Here is a 20,929-nt window from a genome sequence, read left to right on the forward strand (position 1 = left end):
GGCACTTGTAACATGGTTTAAGGGTATCCTTGCATGATTGTTGATACATGTTTAATATTTGTGTTGTGTAATGGCATTTATATAAAATGTCAAAGAAGTATATGTATGTTTGTATATCGGGTTGCCCGATAAAGAAGAATATCAGTTTGTCTGATAAAGAAGTTTAATGGATTATGTTATCCATGTAGTGAGCAGTAGCTTCGTGCTAAGTGATTATCATATGTTTGGTAAATGCATGACATTCATAAATTCATGCATTATTTAGGGATATCAGACTTGTCTGATAAAGAAGGATATTGGACTTGTCCAATAAAGAAGGATATCAATGGTAAGTTCCTTGATAAAGAAGATGGTACCACATGCATTAGTCGTGTCTAGGTTGGCATGACATTGAATGTTTGGCATTAGTCGCATTTGAGTAAATGTGCAATTATGTGTTATGTGTTATGTGAGTTCTTTGTGTTGTCCGAAACGACGTGAAACTATCTGGTTGTGTATTTATGAGTATGTGTTATCTGGTGTATTGCTTATCGAGGCATGTGTGTGAGTTAGTATTACGTGATAGGTTGAATATAGGTGCGTCTCTATATTCGTATGTATGTGATTATGTTTACTAACTCTCTACCTATTTGTTATGTGCTGGACCTTTGGGGGTTCAGGTATTCAGGTCGAGGTTTCGATCGAGTTTTAGCTGCAGATCGTTTTGGTGTGGAGCACTTTTGGTGAGGAGCTAGTGTAGGCTACCTTTGTATAGTTTTGTTAAGTTTAGTTTGGTTGAGATGTATATTAGTGCTCTGGTAGTTTGTAACATCGAGTCGGGGATCGTTTGTATTCCGTCGTATATCGATGCGAACATCTTAACTTATGTTTTATGTAAATGAATTATCTTTTGAACTATTTTGTTCATTGCTTTGAAAATCCTTTATCTAATGTTTTCCGCTGCGACGTTTCGTGTCGTGTGCACGATCGTTTTATAAAATGTTTTCCGTAGCGCTCCGGCTACTTATCTTTAAAAAGTTTTTAAGATCACGTTTTTAAGGGTAGTTAGTTCGGGGTGTTACAATAGTGGTATCAGAGCAGGTCGGTTCATGTGAGCCATTAGGATTTTCTTTCTCTTGTATGAAGCATGTGTTGGGTACACTGTTAATACATTCTAACGTCGAGTTGTGATTCGTTCAGGAATCATGGCTGCTGCTAGGACCAACGCTCAGATTGCACAAGCTTTGACTGCTTTGACTACATTGGTGGTAAGGGATAATGACCCGGGAAGGGATAGTGAGAAAAGATTGGAAAGGTTTATGTCGCATAAACCAACTCTGTTTACCGGAGGCTATAACCCGGAGGGGGCTATCAAGTGGTTAGATGAGGTGGAGATCATCTTTGAAGCAATGTGTTGTTCTGAGGAGAACAAGACTACTTTGGGAACTTATGCCCTTAGAGAGGAGGCAATCGTTTGGTGGAGGAATGTGAGACTCAGGATAGGAGTGGACGGTGTTGCTATCGTTTGGGAAACTTTCAAAAGGGAATTTTTAAGGAAGTACTTTCCGGCTGATGTGAAGAATAAGAAAGTGATCGAGTTCATGGAGCTCAAGCAAGGAAATTTATCAGTCGCCGAGTATTCGGCTAAGTTTGAAGCTTTGTGTGTGTTTAGTCCACACTACAACACGGTGGAAGCCGAAGAGGATAAGTGTGTCAAGTTCGAGAGTGGACTTCGTCCGGATATCAAGCTTTTGATTGGATTTTCTGAAATCAGGGATTTTCCGACCCTTATGACCAAGGCAAGGATTTGTGATGAAGATAGCAAAGCCAAGACCAACTACTATAAGGCTCTGAATGATAGGAAAGGAAAAGGTTTGGATCGTGGTAAGCCGTATGAGAACAAGGGTAATGGAAGTGGAAAGAAGAAGCAAGGAAGTGGAAGTTGTTACAAATGTGGAGAGCGGGGTCATATGTCATATGATTGCCCGAGGAGAAGCGACAAGTGTTTCAGTTGTGGTCAGTTTGGGCACAAGGCCGATGCTTGTCGGGTGAAAGTGTTTTGTTTCAATTGTGGCGAGGAAGGTCACAAGAGTCCGGTATGCAAGAAACCGAAGATGCCGCGTTGAGGGTTCGTTCTCTGTTTTATCTCTTAGGTAATTTCGAGGGCGAAATTCTTTTAAGGGGGGTAGAGTTGTAACGACCCGATTTTTAGTAAATCGATATTTTATATATTTGCATATATTTTGGGTTAGTGGTAAATATTTATTTACGCGACCTATAATTATTTATCGCGAACATAAGTTTGTGAGCGAAACCTTTGTCGTGTTAGTGGGCTTGGGCGTGTGATAGAGGCTTAGTGGGCTTAGGCAAGTTGGGCTTGAACCAAGAGAATTGGAGAGTAGTATAAGTACCAAGTCAAACCAATGAATAGTTCACAATTCATTTTTTCATGAGAAGTTAGAAGTTAGCAAAAGCAAGAACCCTAGGAGAGCAAGAAGAAGAACACGAGCAAGGAGAAGAGATTTAGAGGCAAGAATCATCATTCAATCTAAGGTGAGAGTGGTTAAGCATAAGCTTGGGTGATCCAAGAGAGGGGAGGTGTCTAGCCTCCATTCCTAAACTCTCTCATCCAATTTCTTTGGGGTTTTGGGTGAAGTTTCTTTATCATAAACATGTCTTTTCATCTTAGTATGCTTAATGAACATCTAGGAGGGAATATGTATATGTTTGATGATGGTTTTGCATGTTTATGCAACTTTGCTTATTTTGCAAGAAATTGACATGATTTTGTATGTGTGATGTGTTTTGGTGTTTTTGATTGTTGATTCATGTATATATGTATGGTATATACATGATTGATCACTTGTTATGCATTTATAACATGTTTAGATGTATTTTTGAGTGGAATCAATGTTAAACCGCCTTAGAAACTCAAGAACAGATATTTTCTGGTGTAGTTCGCTACGGATTCGCTACGGATTCGCTTAGCGAATAAGCTCGCTACGGATTCGCTACGGATTCGCTTAGCGAATAAGTTCGCTACGAGTTCGCTACATGTTCGCCATGTACCTGTAATCCTCTGATGTAGTTCGCTACCTGTTCGCTACAGCGAACGTGTTCGCTACGTGTTCGCTACGTGTTCGCTACGGGTTCGCTACGGATTCGCTTAGCGAACAGCACTGTGACAGCAACTTTTTGATAATTGTTTTAAATGCAATTAGGCACTTGTAACATGGTTTAAGGGTATCCTTGCATGATTGTTGATACATGTTTAATATTTGTGTTGTGTAATGGCATTTATATAAAATGTCAAAGAAGTATATGTATGTTTGTATATCGGGTTGCCCGATAAAGAAGAATATCAGTTTGTCTGATAAAGAAGTTTAATGGATTATGTTATCCATGTAGTGAGCAGTAGCTTCGTGCTAAGTGATTATCATATGTTTGGTAAATGCATGACATTCATAAATTCATGCATTATTTAGGGATATCAGACTTGTCTGATAAAGAAGGATATTGGACTTGTCCAATAAAGAAGGATATCAATGGTAAGTTCCTTGATAAAGAAGATGGTACCACATGCATTAGTCGTGTCTAGGTTGGCATGACATTGAATGTTTGGCATTAGTCGCATTTGAGTAAATGTGCAATTATGTGTTATGTGTTATGTGAGTTCTTTGTGTTGTCCGAAACGACGTGAAACTATCTGGTTGTGTATTTATGAGTATGTGTTATCTGGTGTATTGCTTATCGAGGCATGTGTGTGAGTTAGTATTACGTGATAGGTTGAATATAGGTGCGTCTCTATATTCGTATGTATGTGATTATGTTTACTAACTCTCTACCTATTTGTTATGTGCTGGACCTTTGGGGGTTCAGGTATTCAGGTCGAGGTTTCGATCGAGTTTTAGCTGCAGATCGTTTTGGTGTGGAGCACTTTTGGTGAGGAGCTAGTGTAGGCTACCTTTGTATAGTTTTGTTAAGTTTAGTTTGGTTGAGATGTATATTAGTGCTCTGGTAGTTTGTAACATCGAGTCGGGGATCGTTTGTATTCCGTCGTATATCGATGCGAACATCTTAACTTATGTTTTATGTAAATGAATTATCTTTTGAACTATTTTGTTCATTGCTTTGAAAATCCTTTATCTAATGTTTTCCGCTGCGACGTTTCGTGTCGTGTGCACGATCGTTTTATAAAATGTTTTCCGTAGCGCTCCGGCTACTTATCTTTAAAAAGTTTTTAAGATCACGTTTTTAAGGGTAGTTAGTTCGGGGTGTTACATAAAACAAACGTTCATTTTGTTTCTTGCAAACCACAACATGTTAAAGTCAACACATTAGAATTCAAGTCTAAAAATTGCCAATAAAATCTGTGAATTAATAATAGCACACAAGAACAAACCTGAAGATCCATCGTTGTCATGTACCTAGATGCCCAAGACCTACGATCCGTTCTCCATCAGTTACAACTATGACAAGAATGTTCTTTTCAGGCCAATTCCTCAATACTTCAAGAATCCTCCCCGTTAAAATCAACACAAAAAAAATTGATTGAACATTCAATCGAAGATAAACATCAACAAAGAATCCAAGAAGATAAGAGATTGGTCACAGTTAAACTTACTTCTCTTTCAAACTAATATAAAAAGAACCTAGAGGTCGCCTAAAAATGTCACCGTTTTTTTGGCACACGCCTCACCAACAGTTGGAGTGTATACACAATTGGGAACAAATCTTCAATATGTTCAATGAGAAGTTTGTAAAACAAACGTTCATTTTATTTCTTGCAATCCACAATATATCAAAGTCAACACATTAGAATTCAAGTCTAAAAATTGCCAATTAAATCACGTGAATTAATAATAGTTCACAAGAACACACCTGAAGATCCATCATTGACATGTACCTCTTCAAAAGAACTTGATATTGAGGTATGTGCTGGATCATTTTCTTCACCTGAGTTTCTTGAGGTATAACTGTTGGAGGAAGAAGACCACGCAAGTATTACGCATCTCTCTCTGTTGAAGGAAAAACAGTAGCCCATATTTGTTGGCTCAAGTTCAAACATACAAATGAAAAAAGGAATAAAACACAAAATTACACAATTACCTATTACTAAGGTACTTCATCAAAAATAACAAAGACATTATTATAAACATTAATTTTGATAAGTTAATGGACAAAAGAGGGTAATTTGAGCTTACCTTAGACAAATGATTCTCAGTCGATGTTCCTTCAAATCCTTTTCACTCTTTGCAAGTATTTTAAAGTTTAAACATGACAAATTGTTAAATCAAATAGTTGACCATATGATTAAATGGCAATCACACATATATTATGTTTAGGAAAACCAAATGTTCTTTTAATCATAACGGGAACGTGTTTGGGCCTCAAAATACATTAATCCAATCTCATGAACAGACTGTAAAAATCAAATCAAGCAATCTATTATATAGACATAGAACAACAAACGCAACACATTTTAAATGGCCCTAGACAACTAAAACAAATGAGTGAAACCCAAACTCCTACTCCAACACACTATCGAATACTCAAGAGTCAACTCAACTACTCAAAAATAAAATATGCAATCATCAACCAACAGAAACATATCAAATAATTCATTTCCCCCAAACCTACTCTAATAACAACCAACAACTTAACACAATCACCAACAATATTTTCAAAATAACAATTAGAAGACGACATCAAAAATTCACAACATAACAATCATTCAAGAGTATCATTTGTACAAATTGATAGTGAAAGGGTCTATTATCCGGGACACAATTTTCATACCTTTAGAGTGTGTAAAGGCATCCCAAATACTAGGCTACCATGTTCCTTGCTAGCACCTTCTATCTAGAAATAAGCAAGAAACATTTAAATATCTAATTATATCATTGTAGTAACATATTATCAAAATGAATAGATCCAAGTCATGTCAATCATAGAATATCATAAAACTGAATCAAGTGTTAAGAAATGTTCATTAATAGTAAATTAAGTCAAATACAATATTTACAGAGGCTTACATAAAAAGAGACTACAATATTTAGGAATAAGGGAGAAAATTACCTCGCGAACAACTTTCATAGATTGCGTCATATTAACAGCTTTTGAAACTTCAAAAACAACATTAACAGTCTCATATGCCTTTGTTTGCTGTGCACTGAAAGTAAGTATGAAATCATGTGAGATTTTAGTTAGATCACATCCTAATTCCTATCATAGATCAAGAGAAACATAATACGATTCAATGACCAGTGTACTGTAAATAAATGGTCCTCTGGCAGCTTGTGAAAATTAACTCTCCACTTCATGTATAAATTTATGCAATGAACCAAAAGGCACTAAAATAATAATCAATGAATTTTCAAGGCCAATGAAAATTTTAAGGTGAATTTGAACATGAGCTGCCAAATAATTTTTATCACCTCATCATTTTCCCCCTGATTTTCCACCATGAAATATTCCGAATTGGCTCTTGCGTTCAACAGAAGAATGGTAGAAAATTTGCTATGCTTTCCAACGAATCAAAGATCGCCTCAATCGGACCTCTACAACTCCAAATATAGATAAAACAAGACAGAGTTATCATTACCTACAAAAATAACCATCGAACTAACATTAAATTGGTTCTTTTTATTCATGATTGAATTTATTCTTCTTGTTAAGGGTTAAGGTATTTGGATCACATCAACATCCTAAATTCTACCATAACAGTTTAGAGGCAAACAAGTAACAAGTTAATAAGCATACCACAAGGTTCTTGCAGACTTGACAAATTTTGGAGAACATCACCTTCACACCCTCATGTGGAAAAAGTGCAACATTGGCAATAACATCACCAGATGCAGCACTATTCGGTCACAACAACATCAAAAGAGATCGAGTTACACAAATCAAACATATTTATCAAGCTACTAAAGGTCTATATACGTAGCAATGAGAAATATAATCAAAGTGAGCTTTCAAACATAGAATTGAATTTAGCCAAAATCTAGTTGATTCCAAGATATGTTTGGGTGTCAGTTACTTCAATGCAAAGAAATTGCAACATTTTGGAATTGAAACTGAAACCAAAATGTTATTCTTTACGGGATCTGACAATTAATCCCTTTGAGTCCACCAACCAAATATTCTTGCGCACTTCCTCCAATGGAAGATTTGTCTGCATAAAAAACGGTATTTTCTCAATAAATCTAAATTATTCATATAATGCTCACATCACAATACTCTCGCCACTCTGAAAGTAGCTACCTACCTGTTTCGATGTTTCAGGTGCAATGAGTTCCGCGATTCCTGTGCCCGCCTGCACCAGACAACGTAAATAAGCCACAATGGGTAAATGAATGTAGCAGTTGCCGGTTTGTGCATTTAACGAGTTTTAATCGGTTTTGTCATAGAATTACACGGACATACCTCACCAGCACCGAGGAATAAGAATCCGTGGTCAGCTAAGTTTCCACCAACTCATTTCAAAGCTGCAACTAGTCCAGCAAGAACAACAGACGCCGCTCCCTGGAACAAAGTGGATACAGTGTCAGAGACTGTTATGATACGAGTAAGAGTATAGTTATCAAAATAGTTGAATTCAATAATTTAGATAGGAATTTATTTACCTGAATATCATCGTTAAAAACCAGATGTGTTGATCTATATTTTTCATGCAAATCAAAAGCATCGTGGTTCGCAAAGTCTTCAAACTAATTATGCGACATAACAGATACAGAAAACAGGAAAGTTGAAATTAGTACGGACAACCATCAGGTAAGCCGGGAAATTAGTACCCAAAGTCTTCACACTGCTTGATACCTAAATTATGACTTTTTCACCGTAAGTTTGCTTGACTGCCAGTCATAAAATCGTGCAAGAGTTCGTCTCTAATTTAGCCCAATATATAATTCATCATTGAGCAGCTTCTCATTGTTTGTCCCCACGTGAATAGTAATAGGCAAGTACTGTAACAATTTTAAAAGATAACATTATAAGATGTAATAGAAAATAAAGGTCACACCATGCATTATTTTTTAGTTAACAAGTTACAATGTAGATGGAAAATATATACTTATAGTTGAAGGACGAACTCCTCCTAGTGCCGTATATAAAAAAAGTTTTCCCACCAGTATTCCCATTCCCTGAGAATACAAAATAGGTTGCCAAAGGAAAATTACAACATCGGATAATGTGATTCAATGTAACTATTATGAATTAAGAATGTGAACAGGTATAATAGAAATTACCTGACAACCTAAATCCCCAAGACCTAAGATCCGTTCTCCATCAGTTACAACTATGACAAGAATGTTCTTTTCGGGCCAATTTCTCAGTACTTCCACGTGTTCAATGAGCAGTTTGTAAAACAAACGTTCATTTTGTTTCTTGCAAACCATAACATGTTAAAGTCAACACATTAGAATTCAAGTCTAAAATTGAAAATATAAATCATGTGAATTAATAATAGCTCACAAGAACACACCTGAAGATCCATCGTTGTCATGTACCTAGATGCCCAAGACCTACGACCCGTTCTCCATCAGTTACAACTATGACAAGAATGTTCTTTTCAGGCCAATTCCTCAATACTTCAAGAATCATCCCCCTTAAAATCAACACAAAAAAAATTGATTGAACATTCAATCGAAGATAAACATCAACAAAGAATCCAAGAAGATAAGAGATTGGTCACAGTTAAACTTACTTCTCTTTCAAACTAAATATAAAAAGACCCTAGAGGTCGCCTAAAAATGTCACCGTTTTTTTGGCACACGCCTCACCAACAGTTGGAGTGTATACACAATTGGGAGCAAATCTTCAATGTGTTCAATGAGAAGTTTGTAAAACAAACGTTCATTTTGTTTCTTGCAATCCACAATATATCAAAGTCAACACATTAGAATTCAAGTCTAAAAATTGCCAATAAAATCATGTGAATTAATAATAGTTCACAAGAACACACCTGAAGATCCATCATTGACATGTACCTCTTCAAAGGAACTTGATATTGAGGTATGTGCTGGATCATTTTCTTCACCTGAATTTCTTGAGGTATAACTGTTGGAGGAAGAAGACCACGCAAGTATTACGCATCTCTCTCTGTTGAAGGAAAAAAAGTAGCCCATATTTGTTGGCTCAAGTTCAAACATACAAATGAAAAAAGGAATAAAACACAAAATTACACAATTACCTATTACTAAGGTACTTCATCAAAAATAACAAAGACATTATTATAAACATTAATTTTGATAAGTTAATGGACAAAAGAGGGTAATTTGAGCTTACCTTAGACAAATGATTCTCAGTCGATGTTCCTACAAATCCCTTTCACTCTTTGCAAGTATTTTAAAGTTTAAACATGACAAATTGTTAAATCAAATAGTTGACCATATGATTAAATGGCAATCACACATATTATATTTAGGAAAACCAAATGTTCTTTTAATCATAAAGGGAACGTGTTTGGGCCTCAAAATACATTAATCCAATCTCATGAACAGACCGTAAAAATCAACTCAAGCAATCTATTATACAGACATAGAACAACAAACGCAACACATTTTAAATGGCCCTAGACAACTAAAACAAATGAGTGAAACCCAAACTCCTACTCCAACACACTATCGAATACTCAAGAGTCAACTCAACTACTCAAGAATAAAATATGCAATCATCAACCAACAGAAACATATCAAGTAATTCATTTCCCCCAAAACTACTCTAATAACAACCAACAACTCAACACAATCACCAACAATATTTTCAAAATAACAATTAGAAGACGACATCAAAAATTCACAACATAACAATCATTCAAGTAGTATCATTTGTACAAATTGATAGTGAAAGGGTCTATTATCCGGGACACAATTTTCATACCTTTAGAGTGTGTAAAGGCATCCCAAATACTAGGCTACCATGTTCCTTGCTAGCACCTTCTATCTAGAAATAAGCAAGAAACACTTAAATATCTAATTATATCATTGTAGTAACAAATTATCAAAATGAATAGATCCAAGTCATGTCAATCATAGAATATCATAAAACTGAATCAAGTGTTAAGAAAATGTTCATTAATAGTAAATTAAGTCAAATACAATATTTACAGAGGCTTACATAAAAAGAGACTACAATATTTAGGAATAAGGGAGAAAATTACCTCGCGAACAACTTTCATAGATTGCGTCATATTAACAGCTTTTGAAACTTCAAAAACAACATTAACAGTCTCATATGCCTTTTGTTTGCTGTGCACTGAAAGTAAGTATGAAATCATGAGAGATTTTAGTTAGATCACATCCTAATTCCTATCATAGATCAAGAGAAACATAATACGATTCAATGACCAGTGTACTGTAAATAAATGGTCCTCTGGCAGCTTGTGAAAATTAACTCTCCACTTCATGTATCAATTTATGCAATGAACCAAAAGGCACTAAAATAATAATCAATGAATTTTCAAGGCCAATGAAAATTTTAAGGTGAATTTGAACATGAGCTGCCAAATAATTTTTATCACCTCATCATTTTCCCCCTGATTTTCCACCATGAAATATTCCGAATTGGCTTTTGCGTTCAACAGAAGAATGGTAGAAAATTTGCTATGCTTTCCAACGAATCAAAGATCGCCTCAATCGGACCTCTACAACTCCAAATATAGATAAAACAAGACAGAGTTATCATTACCTACAAAAATAACCATCGAACTAACATTAAATTGGTTCTTTTTATTCGTGATTGAATTTATTCTTCTTGTTAAGGGATAAGATATTTGGATCACATCAACATCCTAAATTCTACCATAACAGTTTAGAGGCTAACAAGTAACAAGTTAATAAGCATACCACAAGGTTCTTGCAGACTTGACAAATTTTGGAGCACATCACCTTCACACCCTCATGTGGCAAAAGTGCAACATTGGCAATAACATCACTAGATGCAGCACTATTCGGTCACAACAACATCAAAAGAGATCGAGTTACACAAATCAAACATATTTATGAAGCTACTAAAGGTCTATATACGTAGCAATGAGAAATATAATCAAAGTGAGCTTTCAAACATAGAGCTGAATTTAGCCAAAATCTAGTTGATTCCAAGATATGTTTGGGTGTCAATTACTTCAATGCAAAGAAATTGCAACATTTTGGAATTGAAACTGAAACCAAAATGTTATTCTTTACAGGATCTGACAATCAATCCCTTTGAGTCCACCAACCAAATATTCTTGCGCACTTCCTCCAATGGAAGATTTGTCTGCATAAAAAACGGTATTTTCTCAATAAATCTAAATTATTCATATAATGCTCACATCACAATACTCTCGCCACTCTGAAAGTAGCTACCTAACTGTTTCGATGTTTCAGGTGCAATGAGTTCCGCGATTCCTGTGCCCGCCTGCACCAGACAACGTAAATAAGCCACAATGGGTAAATGAATGTAGCAGTTGCCGGTTTGTGCATTTAACGAGTTTTAATCGGTTTTGTCATAGAATTACACGGACATACCTCACCAGCACCGAGGAATAAGAATCTGTGGTCAGCTAACTTTCCCCCAACTCATTTCAAAGCTGCAACTAGTCCAGCAAGAACAACAGACGCCGCTCCCTGGAACAAAGTGGATACAGTGTCAGAGACTGTTATGATACGAGTAAGAGTATAGTTATCAAAATAGTTGAATTCAATAATTTAGATAGGAATTTATTTACCTGAATATCATCGTTAAAAACCAGATGTGTTGATCTATATTTTTCATGCAAATCAAAAGCATCGTGGTTCGCAAAGTCTTCAAACTAATTATGCGACATAACATATACAGAAAACAGGAAAGTTGAAATTAGTACGGACAACCATCAGGTAAGCCGGGAAATTAGTACCCAAAGTCTTCACACTGCTTGATACCTGAATTATGACTTTTTCACCGTAAGTTTGCTTGACTGCCAGTCATAAAATCGTGCAAGAGTTCGTCTTTAATTTAGCCCAATATATAATTCATCATTGAGCAGCTTCTCATTGTTTGTCCCCACGTGAATAGTAATAGGCAAGTACTGTAACAATTTTAAAAGATAACATTATAAGATGTAATAGAAAATAAATGTCACACCATGCATTATTTTTTAGTTAACAAGTTACAATGTAGATGGAAAATATATACTTACAGTTGAAGGACGAACTCCTCCTAGTGCCGTATATAAAAAAAGTTTTCCCACCAGTATTCCCATTCCCTGAGAATACAAAATAGGTTGCCAAAGGAAAATTACAACATCGGATAATGTGATTCAATGTAACTATTATGAATTAAGAATGTGAACAGGTATAATAGAAATTACCTGACAACCTAAATCCCCAAGACCTAAGATCCGTTCTCCATCAGTTACAACTATGACAAGAATGTTCTTTTCGGGCCAATTTCTCAGTACTTCCACTTATTCAATGAGCAGTTTGTAAAACAAACGTTCATTTTGTTTCTTGAAAACCACAACATGTTAAAGTCAACACATTAGAATTCAAGTCTAAAAATTGCCAATAAAATCATGTGAATTAATAATAGCTCACAAGAACACACCTGAAGATCCATCTTTGTCATGTACCTAGATGCCCAAGACCTACGATCCGTTCTCCATCAGTTACAACTATGACAAGAATGTTCTTTTCAAGCCAATTCCTCAATACTTCAAGAATCCTCCCCCTTAAAATCAACACAAAAAAAATTGATTGAACATTCAATCGAAGATAAACATCAACAAAGAATCCAAGAAGATAAGAGATTGGTCACAGTTAAACTTACTTCTCTTTCAAACTAATATAAAAAGACCCTAGAGGTCGCCTAAAAATGTCACCGTTTTTTTGGCACACGCCTCACCAACAGTTGGAGTGTATACACAATTGGGAGCAAATCTTCAATGTGTTCAATGAGAAGTTTGTAAAACAAACGTTCATTTTGTTTCTTGCAATCCACAATATATCAAAGTCAACACATTAGAATTCAAGTCTAAAAATTGCCAATAAAATCATGTGAATTAATAATAGTTCACAAGAACACACCTGAAGATCCATCATTGACATGTACCTCTTCAAAGGAACTTGATATTGAGGTATGTGCTGGATCATTTTCTTCACCTGAGTTTCTTGAGGTATAACTGTTGGAGGAAGAAGACCACGCAAGTATTACGCATCTCTCTCTGTTGAAGGAAAAACAGTAGCCCATATTTGTTGGCTCAAGTTCAAACATACAAATGAAAAAAGGAATAAAACACAAAATTACACAATTACCTATTACTAAGGTACTTCATCAAAAATAACAAAGACATTATTATAAACATTAATTTTGATAAGTTAATGGACAAAAGAGGGTAATTTGAGCTTACCTTAGACAAATGATTCTCAGTCGATGTTCCTTCAAATCCCTTTCACTCTTTGCAAGTATTTTAAAGTTTAAACATGACAAATTGTTAAATCAAATAGTTGACCATATGATTAAATGGCAATCACACATATTATATTTAGGAAAACCAAATGTTCTTTTAATCATAAAGGGAACGTGTTTGGGCCTCAAAATACATTAATCCAATCTCATGAACAGACTGTAAAAATCAACTCAAGCAATCTATTATACAGACATAGAACAACAAACGCAACACATTTTAAATGGCCCTAGACAACTAAAACAAATGAGTGAAACCCAAACTCCTACTCCAACACACTATCGAATACTCAAGAGTCAACTCAACTACTCAAGAATAAAATATGCAATCATCAACCAACAGAAACATATCAAGTAATTCATTTCCCCCAAAACTACTCTAATAACAACCAACAACTCAACACAATCACCAACAATATTTTCAAAATAACAATTAGAAGACGACATCAAAAATTCACAACATAACAATCATTCAAGTAGTATCATTTGTACAAATTGATAGTGAAAGGGTCTATTATCCGGGACACAATTTTCATACCTTTAGAGTGTGTAAAGGCATCCCAAATACTAGGCTACCATGTTCCTTGCTAGCACCTTCTATCTAGAAATAAGCAAGAAACACTTAAATATCTAATTACATCATTGTAGTAACAAATTATCAAAATGAATAGATCCAAGTCATGTCAATCATAGAATATCATAAAACTGAATCAAGTGTTAAGAAAATGTTCATTAATAGTAAATTAAGTCAAATACAATATTTACAGAGGCTTACATAAAAAGAGACTACAATATTTAGGAATAAGGGAGAAAATTACCTCGCGAACAACTTTCATAGATTGCGTCATATTAACAGCTTTTGAAACTTCAAAAACAACATTAACAGTCTCATATGCCTTTGTTTGCTGTGCACTGAAAGTAAGTATGAAATCATGAGAGATTTTAGTTAGATCACATCCTAATTCCTATCATAGATCAAGAGAAACATAATACGATTCAATGACCAGTGTACTGTAAATAAATGGTCCTCTGGCAGCTTGTGAAAATTAACTCTCCACTTCATGTATCAATTTATGCAATGAACCAAAAGGCACTAAAATAATAATCAATGAATTTTCAAGGCCAATGAAAATTTTAAGGTGAATTTGAACATGAGCTGCCAAATAATTTTTATCACCTCATCATTTTCCCCCTGATTTTCCACCATGAAATATTCCGAATTGGCTCTTGCGTTCAACAGAAGAATGGTAGAAAATTTGCTATGCTTTCCAACGAATCAAAGATCGCCTCAATCGGACCTCTACAACTCCAAATATAGATAAAACAAGACAGAGTTATCATTACCTACAAAAATAACCATCGAACTAACATTAAATTGGTTCTTTTTATTCATGATTGAATTTATTCTTCTTGTTAAGGGATAAGGTATTTGGATCACATCAACATCCTAAATTCTACCATAACAGTTTAGGGGCTAACAAGTAACAAGTTAATAAGCATACCACAAGGTTCTTGCAGACTTGACAAATTTTGGAGAACATCACCTTCACACCCTCATGTGGCAAAAGTGCAACATTGGCAATAACATCACTAGATGCAGCACTATTAGGTCACAACAACATCAAAAGAGATCGGGTTACACAAATCAAACATATTTATCAAGCTACTAAAGGTCTATATACGTAGCAATGAGAAATATAATCAAAGTGAGCTTTCAAACATAGAACTGAATTTAGCCAAAATCTAGTCGATTCCAAGATATGTTTGGGTGTCAATTACTTCAATGCAAAGAAATTGCAACATTTTGGAATTGAAACTGAAACCAAAATGTTATTCTTTACGGGATCTGACAATCAATCCCTTTGAGTCCACCAACCAAATATTCTTGCGCACTTCCTCCAATGGAAGATTTGTCTGCATAAAAAACGGTATTTTCTCAATAAATCTAAATTATTCATATAATGCTCACATCACAATACTCTCGCCACTCTGAAAGTAGCTACCTACCTGTTTCGATGTTTCAGGTGCAATGAGTTCCGCGATTCCTGTGCCCGCCTGCACCAGACAACGTAAATAAGCCACAATGGGTAAATGAATGTAGCAGTTGCCGGTTTGTGCATTTAACGAGTAACTCAAGATCTAGACCTTCCTTTAGTGGCGCAGCAAGATGTTAGCTTAATTCGACAAGCCTGGGTGGATATGGTAGAACAGGAGCAATTCACAATATCTCTCCAAGGGTCAAAAGAAGAAACTGCGCAGGAAAGCTAGAAGCGTTGAGAAGTCTTATAACACCCGGTCTAGTGGTGCACCTTCAAATCTTTCTTTATGAAGTTCCTTTATCGGAACGTGAGGGGTTTAGGCAACCCCAAAACCAAAATTCCCTAGAAAAATTGTTGTGCTACACATAAGCCAGATTATTGGTTTCTGGCTGAACCAATGGTGTCCATTAACCAAACACCTTCATGGTTTTGGAAGTGTCTGCAAGCTGATCATTTTTATGTGAATGATAGAGGAGATTATAAGGCCAATATTTGGGGTATGTGGAGCAAAAATAATGCTACCAAAGTTGTGTTTGCGTCGGATCAGTGCTTTGCCTTGGAAATACAACAATCTCATACACAAGTTTATGTTGCAGCCGTGTGTGCTAGCACTTCATATTTGGTGCGTAGGACTCTTTGGGCAGACTTAACGCGACTGCAAGTTATGTTTGTCGGACCATGGCTGTTTGTAGGTGACTTTAATGCGGTGTTAGGTGCTAATGAAAAACAAGGGAAGAGATTGCCTCCCAAGATCTCCTGTGATGATTTTTTACAGTGGATGAATGCTAATCTTTTGTCTCATTTAAACACAGTTGGTGTACACTTTACGTGGTCTAATGGTGGTGTCGGTGACAACTTTGTGGCGCTGCATTTAGACAGGGCCATTTGCAATCACGCTTGGTTGAACCATTGGCAATCAATACATTGTTGTGCACTTTACAAACATTGCTCGGATCATCATCCGTTAGTAATTAGTCAGAGTGAAACAGAAGTTCAGCATGCTATGCTGTTTCGTCTCTTCAAGGTCTGGACAAAGCATCCTGATTGTGAAGGCCTGATTAAGGATGTTTGGAATAAACAAGTGCTTGGAAATCCTGAAACGTTTGAAAGGTGCACTTAAAGTTTGGAACAAGAACGTATTTGGAGATCTTGCATGGAGAAGAGCATTGCATGCAAGAACACAAGCCAACAATATGTACAAGTTTTTCTCAATGAATAAAGATCAATAAACCAGCATTTTTCTTTTCCTTAAACTTAATGAAATGAATAAAATTATACTGGAAAAAAACTATGTGATTGAATAGTACATCAGTGGATTTATCGTTTCATTCTACTTTTCCCACATTTGCCAACAATAGTGGCAGGTGGCAATGAAGGGGGAAAAAACAACTCCATTCAATTATTACGTATTCAATCAAACTTCAAAATTCTTGTCAAAAACCTTCAGTAAGTGCAAAAGTACGACCGGCTAATGGTGGAGGCAATGCACTTACAGCTTGTTGAATTTCCTGAATATATAAGCACAAACGGTGCATCAGCATAGCAACGAAAAATCGTAACTGTAGAAGACTAATATTGAGCCAAGAGCAACAACACATGATTAATTTTCTATTTTTTAGAAATATGGAAAGCAAGTTGGATTCAGATTCACTGCTGTGACAGTATGACGTAGTCACTACAGTCATGATATTGGAGCCATTAGACGGAAATCAGACAGTTCATAATGCCATACCTCTACGGTGTAACGAGCTGAAAAGTGAATCAAAAGGATTGCTTTGTTCTGTAACCTATCAGCATAACTTATTATCTGAAAGAAGAAAAAGGGAAGAAATAAACAAATAAATAGAAGAAAAAATTGATAAAAGTAAAACCATTTGAGATTTCATGAAATTGAATGCTATTGATTACAGAAGGTAGCATACCTCAGACAAATGAGTGTGTCCATAATCTTTGGCATGTTCCATAGTAATTGCATCGTTAAGAAAGGTGCACTATATGAATAATGAGAAAATTAAGCCTTGGTGTAAACTGTGATGCCATAACATCAACCATCAACATAAATCATAAACGGGGAAACATTAGGACAGGTTCATTGAGGGCTCAAAACTGCACTCCCAAAAGAACCTATATAAATGAATGGTAAAAGACTCAAAATAAAGCCTAACTAAAAAATTAGTAAATAGAAAAACCTAATTAAGTATCTGAAATCAAAGAGTCACATGGACACATACGACAAGGCGTTTGGTTGTAATTTGATTATGAAAGTGTTTAAGGTCCCTTTAACAGTTTGTACTTCAAAGGTGGGAGGACAGTGGATTAGATGCTCATCATTGCCAAGGTTCCCTAGCTGTGCAATGTATATGTGTCCGGGCACCCTTATCATTTAAGCTAACTTTTGGGAGTGAGATCCAAACCCATTTACCATATTAACGTGTGGACTTACATGCACGCTTTTTCTTCCAAGTTACAGATAATATTTGTACTACAAACTATGAAGACTTACACCTTGATGGATCTATCAACAAGAGTCTTTCGAAAAATGTGTTAAAAATTTACCATTCACCACTTCATTACAAATATAAATCACCGAGGAAACGCATAATCAGAGGCAGAAATCAAATAAAGCAAGCCAAATATCATATAAAGTGGCTACAATGACCTTCATGAAAGTCAAATGGGAGGTCACAATGAGATCATCATATGAATTACAGAGAATAAGGAATATCTATCAAGAAAATCAATTCAAAATTCCGTTTGAGCCTGAAATTTAAATTTTAAGGCCATATGGAAGGGGAAAATAGTATATATTCTAAATTAATTTGTACTTTGTTACTTTCAAAGGATGTTATTTTCTTGTACTTGAGGAAGAGTTATGTACATGCAGACTTTAATATCATTAATTCATAGCCTAAACAAATATTGGACAAAGTAGATCACCTCCAATACAAGAACTTTAGCCCGCAAGACATCAGCGTTATTTTCATCAATTATAAAATCTGACATGGTGTCACCCGTGAAAGCAATCTCTGGTTCTGTCAAAGTATTTGTTATCTGCCAAAAACCCCAGCTTGGTTTAGCATTTGTAGTCAAACTAAAAGATATAGAAGATGGACCATTAGAACTTATCGCAAAATTCAATGTAAATGGTGCATCAACCACACACAAATTTCACAGAACAATAATTGATTATAGGGAAAATTTCACTCACCTCCCTTCAAATATTCTTAAATAAGACATACACACCCATAAATCACACAATCACTACATTCAGCGGAAGTTAATTATTTTCTTGTTATCAAATCGAAGCAAAATAAATGGAAAACTACCAACTGACAAGTTATAAAATTGGTTGAAACATACATAAGATAATTAAGATGCCTAGATGTAAATTTGTGAATCATTGAGTGGTACATACAATACTTAAGACTGACCTCCACACCAGATGCCTTCAAATTCTTGATTTCATTTCCAGAAAGACCAATATACTCTGATTTAAGTTTCTTTTTTACAGAGTAAACTATATAACCCTGCCAAAAACATGCAGAACAGTTAGATTCTATGTCAGATGCTTCATCTATCATGTTAAGGATACTATTGGAGGTTATTTGAAATTTGTTGTGAGAAAATGCGATAAGAGGTGCAGCATATTGCTTATCTATTAGAAGGGTGCTTGTTGAATATCATGTTAAATCTGCTTTCGATATCCAAAATTCCACAACTAAATGTTTAGTATTGATATACAGGTATACAATTTTAGGATAAATGTAAGAATTCAACAGAAAATAAAGGTCCTTTATATTTTTGACATCCGTAAAAGCTAAAAAAGCCATTCCCTGTGGTGCTTTTCGAAAGTTCACGTGGCCTACAAAATATCAATGGCCAATGCTGTCAATTGCGGATTACAATTGCAATTTGTTCAAAATTTGCTACCTGGCTAGGTATTACATGATAAGTCAGAAAAGCTTTTACTTTAAGATCGTCTCTGAGAGAAAATTCTTCTCCTGCAGTAAGCCAGAAATTAGAAACAGCTATACAAGAGAAAAAAAACTTATTAATTTGAATGTTTAATAATTGCAGGCTCCATCTTGATTGAGAGCAACAATTACCTACATCCAAGCCAACGAGATTGTGCTTAAGCTCTGATTGGTCCATTTTCCTGTGAATCTCAAAGAGTTTCTCTACATCCTCTTTTACTGAAATTGGTACAATAATTGTTGGGGGCTTCATACGGTATAAACCACGTGTGGCAACATACATTGGTAATCCTCCCTGTTGAAAAGTTAACATACATCATTAAGTTCAACAACGAACTAATTCAGCGATTCATCCATTTCATCATACAAACCCCCACATGTAACATATATATACTAATTTAAAGGGAAAACATAAAATGAGATGGCAAGTTCTACGGCGGAACAGTACTTGTTTTCTCTTGTTTTTTTTTGTCAAACCAGCACCAGTCATATTACATTCTTAGCCCCCTGTTTGGATAAACAACTTAATTATTTAAGTGTTCATACACAAACTATTTCTAACAAAAGACAAAATAAAGTCTAATTGGTCTCATATAAGTTATAAGCTACTTTCATAAGCTATCCTAGAGAGCTTATGCAAGTAAGCTGTAAACAACTTATCAACATATCATAAGTTATTTCCATAAGCTGTCAAACAATATCACATGTGATTATGTTAGTAGTTAAACTCAAATAAGTCAATCCAAACAAGCCCTACTAAATCACTAGCGCGAAGATAAGCTATAAGATAAGCTAATGAAAATAACAATGCACTGGCATATGATTGAATTAACAATGAAAATAAAGAGAGTAATAAACTAACTAACTAACAATGTGATCCATGTGAGCATGAGAGATTAAAAGAAAATCTTGAGAAACAGCACGAGGTGGACAGCGACCGATATCGAAAGCAAGTTTAAGTGTGGGAAAAATGATGCAAGTTTCATGGCCTCCAATGGATAAACCCTCAATTTGGTATCCTTCAATGTTCAAACCCTTTGATTTCTTTGAACAAGACTCTGTTTTACGCTCCATCATCAATCAATACTTAGAAGATAGCAGTAGAATGAGATTGAGCTGGAAAATAATTGCGGCGATTTAGTGTGAAATCGCTGAACGGCGGGGTGTGTGTGTGTGGAGTTGCCTATATGAACGGCGGGGCAGTGAACAGAACTTAGTATAGTTGAAATTGAAAATAATGGGTGTTTTGTTCCTGGTTCGTTGGATAAATCAAACAGTTAAAAATAGAGCATGACTGAGATGCGTTTGTTACCACTTTTTGTAACAAAAAAAAAAATCGTTTCTTTTTTAAAAAATAATTTCTCTTAATTAAAAATGTTGCATCTTCACTCCCCTTATTCACGGTAGATTTTCTAGCCGTCAAGCTACTTTACAAAATAAATTGAAGAATTGCAAGAAGTAATAATAATAAATAGTTAATGATATAATAGGAAAAAAATTAACTATTTTATTGGT

At 35.3% G+C, this 20,929-nt stretch overlaps 1 protein-coding gene and 1 pseudogene across 2 annotated transcripts; both read right to left on the bottom strand.

Moving 5' to 3' along the window:
- Positions 1-4,381: 4,381 nt before the first annotated feature.
- On the bottom strand, positions 4,382-15,521 carry LOC123905291 (annotated as a pseudogene).
- LOC123906715 (tRNase Z TRZ1-like) lies at positions 13,023-20,636 on the bottom strand. 2 transcript variants are annotated; one of them, XM_045956686.1, is made up of 14 exons: positions 20,285-20,636; positions 19,547-19,709; positions 19,371-19,441; positions 18,872-18,967; positions 18,378-18,491; positions 17,363-17,431; positions 17,173-17,247; positions 15,547-16,948; positions 15,409-15,456; positions 14,904-15,315; positions 14,579-14,745; positions 14,220-14,313; positions 13,940-14,002; positions 13,023-13,117 (listed from the first exon to the last, which is right to left on the bottom strand). In XM_045956686.1, the coding sequence occupies exons 1-8, from the start codon at positions 20,489-20,491 to the stop codon at positions 16,874-16,876; spliced, it is 870 nt and encodes a 289-aa protein (XP_045812642.1). In that variant the 5' UTR covers positions 20,492-20,636; the 3' UTR covers positions 13,023-13,117; positions 13,940-14,002; positions 14,220-14,313; positions 14,579-14,745; positions 14,904-15,315; positions 15,409-15,456; positions 15,547-16,873. The 2 variants fall into 2 exon arrangements, with proteins under 2 accessions (XP_045812642.1, XP_045812643.1); XM_045956687.1 differs by lacking the exons at positions 13,023-13,117; positions 13,940-14,002; positions 14,220-14,313; ... (1 more) ...; positions 14,904-15,315; positions 15,409-15,456 and having other exon boundaries at positions 16,523-16,948; positions 19,863-20,634.
- Positions 20,637-20,929: the final 293 nt, after the last annotated feature.

This window comes from Trifolium pratense, linkage group LG2 (genome assembly GCF_020283565.1).
Source record: "Trifolium pratense cultivar HEN17-A07 linkage group LG2, ARS_RC_1.1, whole genome shotgun sequence".
NCBI lineage: Eukaryota > Viridiplantae > Streptophyta > Magnoliopsida > Fabales > Fabaceae > Trifolium > Trifolium pratense.